General features: G+C 36.4%; 1 protein-coding gene across 3 annotated transcripts in view; it reads right to left on the reverse strand.

Annotated features, from left to right (window-relative positions):
* The window catches only part of LOC113399954 (ecdysone-inducible protein E75), an 80,855-nt gene that overhangs the window by 8,210 nt on the left and 60,402 nt on the right, over window positions 1-12,243 (reverse strand). For 2 of the 3 annotated variants that reach the window (XM_026639276.2, XM_026639277.2), the window contains exon 2: window positions 2,567-2,655. In XM_026639276.2, coding sequence (XP_026495061.1) covers window positions 2,567-2,655 — 89 coding nt within the window. Of the gene's footprint in view, window positions 1-2,566; window positions 2,656-5,682; window positions 6,026-12,243 lie in introns of those variants that run through there. The other variant, XM_026639278.2, reaches the window with a different exon arrangement.

Genomic DNA, 12,243 nt, shown 5'->3' on the forward strand with positions numbered 1-12,243 from the left:
AAAATGAACGCAGTGAGATCAACGAACTTTTAAGCTGACAGTTCAAAAATAATGTGGGTTACGTTCACGTTGCGTACATACATTCGTTGACCGTAAAAGTTCTTACGGCAAGAAGAGGCTGCGGCAGTACGAGAGGCGTGAGGCTCGGGGTCGTCGACCGCGCGCCCTGCACTGCAGATCGGTGCCGAAAAATAAGCGACCCACAACACGATGAAATATGTCGGTCATGACGAACAAAGAACGTGCATAGCTATGAAAATATGCGTGTTTGTAATATATAGCTATCATAGCACTGCTCTCAATTACATAGAATAAACAATAATAAGCAATGGTTACAGAAATTGAATTACCAATAAGTAAACTCAATAAGTATTTATTTCTAATTTTTATTATATATAATTTTAATTCAAGTCAAATATATAGCAAGAACGTTAAAGTGATTTAATAAAAAGTTCTTCATTTATGTTCGATACAAAGATTGTAATAAAACATGCGATTGCATTCTTATTATTTGTACTACAAATGAAAGTAACAAAACCTATTGAATAATAAGGTAAGTATGGCATTTAAGCTATTTTAAAATATTAAATAAACGTGCAATAGTAATAAGCTAGAGTTCGTTGACATCAGTGCGTACGGACACGCGCCCCGCTCGTAGTAGACCGTAAAAACCATTCATTCACGATTTTCGTTCGCAGTTGAACATGTGAGGCTGTTTTGTTGCAGCCCAGTACAGCGCCATCGCGCGGCGAATAGCCGAACTATAGTTTCAGATTTTATATCTGTCACTAGTTGGCGCTAGAATCGTTTTATATATTTATGTCTACATATTTTTGCCCATCAACATTAAAAAAAAACCTATAGCGCGTTTAAATTTAGAGCACTAATTGAATAAACAATACCATAGACTGATTTAATATGGACGATCTGTTTTAATTTTTGTGTAGCAAATAAATAAACCGAAAATATATTTTTCGATGTTTAAATACATAGAATATATAATTATAATACTACTTAGTCTTAATAAGGTAACAAAACATTATAATTGCAACATTAATGAAAATGTTATGAGTATGTCTTTCCGCGTGTCATCGATCGTCAACCATAGCTATAAAGCTAATTTCGATTACAAAGGTCCAGACGACCGTGATCCACAAGGACACACATTGTTCCGCGCTTTGCCGACAAACTTGTAAGTTATAACCGGTTTTATTATACACTTGCACTTCTATTCCCGTCTTCCTCGCATCGCTTTCACGTTCATACAAATGACCTTTAGCCGGTCGAGACTTGAACGGTAGTCGCAACTATTGTAACCATTTACAATGCAATTAAGTTAAGGACAATATAATATGCAATAGTATTAAAAATTTAAAATCACTAGATATTTAAATGTGACCTATATTACACATAAATGGTCGAAATAATATTATAACATCTTACATTTTTTCATACTATATAATTTAAATATGACAATTTAATCGACGTTAAAATTTTGTACGCGATTGTACTTTTTGTAACATCTTCAGACAGTTCAAGTGTTCTTAATAAAACTAATACAGGAAATCTCCTATTCGGAGACAAAAAGATCAAGTGGAAAAGTTATGCGGGTGATGTTGCATTCAATGAGGTTAATTTTTTTTTTAAATACGCTCGCTAAACCTCTCTAAAAACATCTAATGTGCTATATTTTATAAATACATATAAGTAAAGGAAGCCGGTTAACCTTTTTGTTACTCGGATTGACCTCGACCCCTTTGTAAAAAATACAAAGTGGAGCAATTTATAACGAAACATTTAAAAAGCAGACTCGTTCCCGTGTGATTGTTCCGGGCGACCGAGCAGGTATCGACAACAAAAATAAGATTTATAAAATTAGGGCGCAAGGAACTGACCGCTGAACCGAGGCCAGCAGGTACATCACGAACCCATCGACCCCAAAACATGTAAATAATTCACCTACATTCCCTTATTAACGTACGCATTTGAACTAATAAATCAAGCATGTACTTAATACGATATTAATGGTACAGATGACAAAAAATAAGCAGGCGAAGAATTCGTATATTAATGCATCAAAAATATCACGGTCGAACTTTGTTATCTGTAGAGAGATTGTCTTCCGTGTAAGGCAACCTTGCCGTTTATATTCTAGGACATTGAAACACTCCCAGTTGTGGCGCTTATACACAAATGGCACATTATTTATAAATGAATATATGTAACTTGAGCCCGTCCATATGTACGTAAGTAAAAGTAGGCGGTTTACTTAATTAACGTTAAGTATTCGAGAAGGGTAATTATATTTTTAAAGTATTTTAAGACAATATGCTAATGGTTCCGTATTTCGTGATGATTGTCATAATTAACGTACGTATTTATCAGAATAATATGTTGATGACGGATTGAAACTAATTATTTACTATGATATAATTTAGTAGGTGAGTGGTACACGAGCATGGCGGCGCTAATAAATCCTATAAGTGTTGGTGAGGATGCTGTAATGCGACGATAATTCAAATTGTAATTAATAACATCATAATATGTAGTAGAAAATAATATTTACCTTGCAACCCTCACAGGAATGCACGCCGTAATGAAATCCACTCGCCTTATCTCCACAGACTCGGCACAACACAGTGGTACCATCGAACTCTGTAACAAATGAAAGAGCACTTTGAGAAAATAAATTCCTTATTACGTTTATTAATAGTATTTTATTTTTAGCGGTGTACAAGCTTAACTGAAACAGTAGGTGGTACAGATTCGATAACAAACAATGTATAACACGGGTACATAAACAAAGCGAGATACTTATTTCTAAAACAAAAATAAAATTTGTGATTGTTATAGATAACTAATGAGAGAGCGTTACGTAAGGTGCATACGTACTCGTACGTCGCTAATAAAGCGAGTGACGCAAGCGCATCATGTTGCGTGCGTTGGTGACACTGAATAGTTATTTTAGAAAGCGCTAAGATTCTCAACTGCACTTGAGCGAAGTCGTTGACCCTTACATTACGAGTCTACACTCACGTTCTTCCTGGCTCTAAGAACTTTTTATAATTTGGATAACAATAATTAATTACACTTGATTAGTTTTTATCAGAAGCGTATCAATAAAATCATTATTCTTCAGAGAATAATTATAAAATACATTAAGTTAATGATAATATGACTACAAAATTTAAAATGGGTAAATGTTTAATGACAGAACCAATTTGTTATTAGGGCAGTGTTAGATAAGATGGCGGATGGGTGCATCGTGCATGACGTTCACAGGACGTCGATGGCGGGAACTCCGCCGGGAACGGGTTTATGCGTTTGGTGCCTCCAGTTGCTCTCACTTTCCCTCGACTATATTTGTTTATTTGTTAAGGGAGCGCACCGGCCTTTAGGAAGAAACTTTCTATTTCAGGCGTCAACCACTTGCCTCGGGTCGACGTTCGGCGCGGTCGCTTTCTATGGTGTTACTTTCTTTTTTTAGTGGCAGTGAGCGGGCGCCTACGACTAAATATTTCGACTTCTTCTATTGCGTTCGATGGGTTGCGTCACAGCGCAGGGATCGATGAGAACGCATCGGATGGTTAGATAGCTCTCTATTTAGTGCAAGCGATTCATGCTCGTGCATCCATTTCTTTTCGTGTGATGCAACTCGAGCGTTTTTTCTGCTGAGCGTGTGTGAGAGTCGCTCGTTCGTTACGTCAATTAAAGTGGCGAGGAAAGTGCGCTAGAAAGTGTTGGCTCCACGTAACGCGGCGATGGCGCCCAAGCGTGCAAGTGTAAGCGAAGAGTGGGCCGCATGACGCGTCCTGCTCCGCGCGGCGCTCCTCTCTGTGGATCTGTGTCAGGGCGATGTTTGTTTGTAAATAATTAGATCGCCGAATCTCCCAATCACGTACGACACGTTGTTTTTTAGTCGGATAACACGTTTGTCTTATTAATTATAATTTGTCTATTCAGATATTTCAAATAACTACATTTATAACACCGTCTTAAAGAATTCTTGTTTTGGCACGTACTTTACTCCACCAATAAAATTATATACGATTTTGTACAAAAGAGCATAATACGAATAAAATAATTTACAGATACTTATGTTCAATTTCGTAAGTACCTGTATATTTTCTCTTTGTATAAAATATTTTTTATTGTCTACATTAATAATCATCTATTGAGAATAGTAACAGTTTTAATTTATAACATTAATAACCTGATTATAAACTTTCGCGGACGACTAGAAATATTTGTTATGTTAAACGTTATATATAAATGAAAAGTTATAATGACAAGGTGGAATGAACTAGAGAAACAAGTCTCGAGAGAAAAGTAAAAGTGGTGACTACGGTGTGGCGGAAGCTTGCATTAGCATTGCATTGATCCCGCCGGCGCTCCGTTCTACTCATGTTATATTTTTTACTGACAATCGAAATGAATATCATTAACAAAAACGTAAAAATCGTACAATTTATTGAAGGATAATTAATATAAAGGGTTGTAACTTCCCAGGCGTAACGGTTAACTCGTTTATTGTTATTGACTTTCAAAAGTATTAAATCAATCAATAAAAATCGATAAGATCATTAGGAATCCAACGCGAATCTATAGAATAGGTTCCCCGCGGATGTATTGAGCCCCATCGATTCGCACAGAGGGCGAAACGGCATTATTCTTTGAAGTGCTGTACATATTTAGCACAATGATTTTTTTAATTGTTTTCATCGAGCCCTGCAGCGAAAATTCTCAACAATCAATCCATCAAACTTTCGTTCTGCAACAAGCTCGAGGAAATAATAGCTAAAGGTACGTTTATACCCGTTCTCTTTAACAATTATGAGACTATTAATCAAAAAGAGTTGTGAAGCAAAAACCCCTGTTCAATCGCTTGTGACATCGTTATAAAATTAACAATAATTAATATTAACGGTATAATATTCGTTTAAGTTGTGCCGATTATTATGTAATGTAAACGAACATCACTATGCCGGGAAACTTATTTTAAGTTAGTTTCGTTTACTAGCAAAGTTATCTTGTAACTTTAACTTTCTTTTCTAGCGTTTATGTTTTCATTTAAGAGTTTTTTAGATCGTATTCATGTTAAAATAGTAGTGAAATAAATACATAATTTTTTATTATATAATTTGTATCTAAAAAAAAATCAGTAGTGAAAGTAATTTTAGATTAGAAAAGATAAATTCCAATTTACCGATTTCCAGTTGGAACATCTTAGAAAGACTGTCGTTATGAACTATGTTTATAGCCGTCGAAAATATACGAAAGTTGTAATATCTATTATTGAATTTTTTGCAATTTCTATATAAATTGCGGAAAAATGACAAAAGGTTACTTTATAATCAATTTAATAATAATACGTATTATAGTAAATTTGTAAGGTTTTATATAAATTAATAAATAAAAAAAAATACTTTTGATGTAATAAAATATACAGCAAATTACAACAAGAGTACGAGTAAAATATATATAAGTATTTTTTTTTTTTCGAACAATTATGATTTTTCAATAATATTTGCCTTTACTATAACAATAAATAAAGCCACAATCACCAGTTTAATAAGATTGTGCAGGTATCTTTTTAATCGAAATTCGTAGTGAATCCCTTTTATTCTTGGCGGGAGCCAAACGTAAACAAACTGTTGATATGGTCATCTGTGAATAGCCTACCTATATGCAGTTCTGGTTCTCGCTCCTTATGAGCCGAACTCATCATACTGTCGGCTGCTGTTGGCGCATCATAACGCCCATAGCTGCTGTCCGGAGACATCACTAATAGTCATACGATTAAAACTAAACAAAATAATTTAATAGTCCCTTCACACTGCACTACACGAAAGCCACATTTGAAACCGTAAACATATAACGTATGTCCAGATCACTGTAACGAAAATATAGGACAGGAGTGCATAAACCGAAATGCGCGCTCGGCACGTCGCGAAGGATGAAGGTCGCTCGTCTAACGAAACTGCCACTGCACGCGTCGCGTGCGTCTCACTCGAGCTCGAACGACGAACTGAGCTGGGCCGCGCGCACTTCTGTTCGTTACCGTGCGAGTCTCCCCTTAAGAGTGAAAGTCTGCAAAATGATCAGCGCTCGGTGCGATACAATCGCTTCGACTATGAAGCGGATACCGCCGAGCGAAAATAGCCTTTATTGGCATACGAAGCCTGTCAGTCTGTATTTCGAAGCGAGCCTCGGCGCGCTTCGAACTCCGGTCTCCGAGGTCATTGCCGCGTTGTCGGTGGACCAATCGCGAGCGCGCGCAGACTTGCGCGGCGAGCTATTGGAGGGTCTCGAGCCCCGTTCCCCGCTACCCGCACCGCGCGTTCGAGTTCGAAGACCTGAACCTTGCGGGCGCACCGCGGCCAAGGTCGCGCGAGAGCGGTGCGGACTGAGAGCGCAGCCGAACGTTCGAGTGGGACGCAGCTGCGGCCGTGCCGGTTGCGTCACACTACTAAAATATTTTTGGTGATGGAACGCGAGTGAACTTGAACACGAAATCGAGCTAATGGATGGCGAGTGCTGTGTAGGTCGCCGCGTGACGGGGTGACCCGCTGCCGTCTCGGCCCGCTTGCCTCCTAGCCTAGCACACTGCTCGCTTCCTGAAACCTCTTTAACTTTCCAGCGAATAATTTTAGGAAACTGATGAAACATCGTAATTTCTTTCCGAAACAATTCTGATACTAGGAAACATTGATTGTTTTCTGTAGGTGCTGGCCGCCATCATTGGCGAAATCAGGTAGCAATCACGCATAATAGTATATATGGGCTATATCATCACACACTCTAGAATACATATATATACCTTGCTCATAAGTCATACCTTGACATTGATAAACATTTAAATAAAAATTGACTGTCTACAATTACATCGGATATAAACTAACTAAAGATGAAATGTGATGATGAAATATGAAGATCATACCCTAACAAGTAAAAACTAATTATTTATGTGTCCCTTGTTAGTTATATAATGTTAATGTCAAAAAGAACCTGTAAATTCAGGTAACTTGAGGTGCAGAATTAAACAAAAATACTGTCTTTTCAACACGTAGTCTTATTGATAAACAAGTTTCTATATCTGATAGGTATATAGATGATTTAATTTTATATAACGTCCTCAACGTTACATTCAGCAGGAATATTTCGACCTTATATTTTTGATATAGAGTTGTAATTGGCTTGCAAGTTAAGTTATTTATGTAAGATAAAGACGAGTGGCGGTGGGCGTCAGAGCGGGTGAACGACCTGGAAATTTTGGCGCAGGCCGGTCAAGGCCACCACCCGCGCAGGCGCTTTGCGACACTAAACTGATCTGGTCTGAATCTAAAAATTTATTATCACTTTGTAGGTAATGACATTTGTGTTTGAATAAAGTATGTGTTACTGACAAAATTATTGTGTTAAAGATACTTTCAGATTATATAATTAATAAATTATATTGAAAATGATTTTTTTTAATTTTCTGTTCCTTTGGAAGTTTTTGATTTGTAGGGATTACTATAGTATACAAATCGCTATGTTTCTGGGGCATTAAGTGGCTACTGTATCTGTAACCGGACTAGACTATACTTATATGTCCCCCCGTTAAATAAATACATCACCTGTTAAGGAGCATAAATCTGTACACCATTGCGAGTTGAGGTAAACAATGGATGTAAACAACTTTTCTAACGAATAGAGAAGAATTTTCAATTTCTTTTGGTGGAAACCGATAAGGAACCTAGATTTTTGGTATACACTGGCTGAGACCGTCACTTCAGTCAATCACTATCCTAGATGGATACAATTTGAAGTTATCGTTATTAAACTACCATCCGTTGATGTTGTTTGGTAATAATATTTCTGCAATTTTTAATTAAGATTTCTCTACATTGTATTTCTGGAAACATATTGATTGTTATTTATATAAAAAATATATAGGGTAAGTACATTTGTGTTTAGTGTCTAAGTAAGATTACAAAGATTTGAAGTTCAATATAGAATAGATATAACTTTAACAGATGCCTCAGTATATAAAAACTTTTGCAAAACGCATAAAAGGGTTGCGCTCACCCGACATTTGATTGAAAGGTGCGCTTATAGTTTTTTATTTACACTTTTTGTTGAAATTATTTCGCTTCGATACTTTCCCTTAAAGTTTGACAAAAGGGCTACTTTTTATAGGTTTCGCATATATCCTCCCACGTGATGGGTGCTCGGAGAATCGCAAAAAGATAAATAAGGTTTTTTGTCAACCAGTTCCAACGTATCTGAGTTTAATTTTCTACATTATTTCTTTTGAAAAAATTCTTATTTAATATTTTTGTTTTGTACATGTCATTATGTAATAACACTACCAGTAATATGTATATACACCGGATATCTTTTAATGCGACAATGACTTCCTGCTACAATTAAACCGGATTATAATGAATACTATCTTAGAGCGCTAAGGTAATTTATAGTTTATTTTAAAGGTTACTTTCGCATTTATAATATTAGTATAGATAAGTATCATTTTTAATAGTAAGCACTTTGTTTAAGTCAATCTAAATTGCAAATGATATTTTTTGTAAACATTACAACCCAATAAATAAACAATGTAATAACAATGCCATATGTGCACTTCGAATAAATGTGTGAAAGTGAATGGGTGCCCAATTTTTTTACTTCCTTCCGTTGCCCTCACTTTTTAATATCGGGACGCGAATATCAAATTACATGGTAGATTGTACAATGAATGTAATGAAGAAATATTTTAGATTCTGTTCCATTGCTAGTAGGGTGTAAAATCTCTTGTCGTGTTAATATACAAGCTGGTGCCTGTCGGTAGCCACATGTATTAGTTGGCATTGTTCATCATGACCACAGCCGATGCAGAGCCGATTCACTTTTAACGATCTTGATAGATCGGACGTACTTTTTGCATTTATAAAAAAAGGAGCGACTCCCATATTGTTTGCAATTTACGGCTTCCGTTTTTTCTATGTCCGGATCAGTAATGGATGTGTCTTTGCTAGTTATTAGTTTCAAATACCTATTATGCATAAAATCAACTCAACGTAACGATAAAAATAGCTTGAAATGAACAAACAGACATATCACATAACCAATGTAATTAGAACACTCGATTGTGAAAATGATTACTATTATTATAAAAATGTTGAATTTGATGTTTTCAAACCGCTCGCTAACGCAGTCGCCCTTTGAAATGTCGAATGAAACAATTGTAGGTCTGGACGGCCTTCTTCAGACCAAGGACACGAGGACAATGGGGCGGGATGCCCGGCGCCCGGCCGCACTGGACAAACAGGTTCACGTATATTATACCGTGTATTTTACAACCCATAAAATACTAATTACGTCGTTTAGCATTAAATAGTTTACAAAGTTTTCAGCAGTTTTAGTTTCAGTTTAGACGAGATAAGAAAAAAATAATGACGATATCATAGTACAAGTCGTTTCCTAATACAAACAGCGAAGTAAATTTATATGTTGTAATGTGTTGTGAATTCTTTAATCTAATGGGCACGTGGAATTGAGTAAATATTTTCAATATAAAAACGCAAGACGTCGTAATTGGAGGATGGATGTAGTGCATACGAAGAAAATTTGTAATAAGTTAAATAAGTCACGTGGTGCCTCGTCGACACTCCGCCCGCGTGTCGGTTGGTGTGCCGAATGTTTGCGGTGCGGACGAGTGGCTCGGTCAAGGCCTCGCTGAGACAAGCGGTTATCCGATGCGCACTCGAAACACGAACCCGAAAGTGTTGTGTTTTTATACAAAACTAAAACAAAGCGTTAAATCACGTGTGCGTTATATGTCGAAGTAGAAAGTATACGTTAAAAGGGTTATATGCATATTCAGGTTAAATTATTGCGATGTTGTTCATTTATTATTGAATTAGGTAATTCGTTTTTGAAAATATCTAATTCAATTGACATTGAACGTGCACAAATATTTGGGAGCGGCGACGAGTACCGAGCTTCAGCGAGTTTTTCCGAAGCAGCGCGAGGTCAGCCAGAGTCAATTACCCCGGGCATGCTGTTGCGCCGTTGATGATGACACTGCGCTTGCACACCATATTTTACGATCATATGTCATTTATATTGAGTATTCACGTTATGCTAATATTAAAATATAAATAAATCAGGTATTTTTTGGTCAATTTTATTTTGTATATTATTTGTCTTCCAATTAATGAGTATAAGAAAGACTTTTACTAATTATTATAAAATATGTGGTAGGTAAGTACCTATATAGCAATTAGCAACTAATGCGTTATCGAACACGTTGCTCTGATACATCGGGGCAGTGGACATGATTACTAATTGGCGCGGCGAGTGTTGATGTGACGTGAGTTGATGTGTTAATATTATTAGAATGAATAAGCAAGCATGACATACAGCCCGTGTGATCCGGACGCGTTCAATCGTTCCGACCTCGGCCGATTCGGCAACCCGTGCCAAGGCCAAGGTCAATTCGTCGGGTGCGCTCAATTAATAGCTAGCTACATGACTCCACGACGGACGTTGGGGCCCCGCGCCCCGAGCGGTTTCGTACACAAAAGTCATGCACCTGCATGTATAGTCATCTCAATGTAAGGCACCGCAGATACGTTTTGAAATTGTGATGTAAATGGTTTTTTAATCATTAGCTTCATTAAATATGCCCATCGTCGAATAATAACAGATGAATATAATAACTTAGACAGTAATACTAGCAGTATTTGCATGATAATATACTATAAAATATATAATTTCCCGTATATTATAGCAGATATATTGCTTAAAAAACGGATATATTGACCAGAAAACATATTTGGGGATTATAGAAAAATAGTTAAATTCTTAGTAACAAATTCTATTTACATGAAGTATCAAACAACGTAGACAGACCGACAACCGAAACGTGAATGCTAACGTAATCGACCTTCAAACGTCGACATTAACCAACACGTAATTATTTCATCCTACAATGTATAGGAAGATAAGGAATTAATGTGTTGACGGCGAATACTATTTATACATAAGTATAATTACAAGACACATTAAGAACATTCTTCTATGGAGTTTTTGTTTAATGTCTTGTTGATTCTAAAAAATTTCCACCTTTTACTAGATGACCGGAGTCAAATCAACATAGTTAAATATACATATTTTACGTTTTAGGTTTATTACCGATTTACAATTATATTATACCTGTATAATGATTACCAAAATATGACATATTAAAAACATTTCATATAAATATAATGACTGGTCATCATTGTTAAAACAGGTAGGTTATATTACAACTCATAATGAATTGAAATACTGGCCTACCTAACATAATGAAACGCAGACAGATTTCCTGGTGCAAATATAGGTACGTGTCAATGTCAAATAGTACCGAATTAACCGCAATGTCGGTATCGTCAAGGCGAAATCAACTTGAGGAAGCATTCAGAGTAATGTGTATTAACAATGTATGTGTATAATTCACAGTAACGAATAAATGCAATGCATACACCATAGGAAATATTTTATGCGCCTATATTGAACGTTTACCGTATGCCTGATAAAAAAAGAGAAGTGCAAATTTATATGAACTGAATAATTTTGCAATTTGAGGAAGTATCCAGAATACTAGAAACTTAATTAAAAATGCAATTTCCTTTCTCTCATACATCGTTTTGCGTGCAATTTACCTTGATATTTACGCCGAAGTGAGACTTCCTGCTCTTGATAAAGGACGACTAGATATAAAAGATAGGAATAAAGTCAGCGAATTATTGTCAACAATAAAGTTTAACAAAAAGTTAATTTGAACAATTAGTCAATGATTAAATGGAATGGCAATAGTTTACGTTAAATCTTTAGACCGAAACAAAATACAACGCAAGCAAGGTAACTGGACCATTGAAATCGGCTCCACACTCGGGAATTTAGAACTAAACCAAGACTGAGTGCGATATAATAATAATACAAGATGTAATAGCTTGTAAACGTTAGAGCAGCGAGGCGGTGTGTGTAATCAGAGCGGCGCGGGCGCGAGCTGGTTGATGATGCACTCTGTTGTATAATGCACCAGCGCAGTGTGCACGTTACGTTGCATTACTTACTACTACACAACAGGGACGAGAATGAGGAAGTTTATCGTGTTTTCGTTTCCTACTGTTACATTTACTTGGTCTCATTAGCCGTAGATAGCCGAACGACAAGTCATCGCGACACAGTTTACACTGTGTCATATTTTCTTTCTCG

This window comes from Vanessa tameamea, chromosome 8, assembly GCF_037043105.1.
Source record: "Vanessa tameamea isolate UH-Manoa-2023 chromosome 8, ilVanTame1 primary haplotype, whole genome shotgun sequence".
NCBI classification, from domain to species: domain Eukaryota; kingdom Metazoa; phylum Arthropoda; class Insecta; order Lepidoptera; family Nymphalidae; genus Vanessa; species Vanessa tameamea.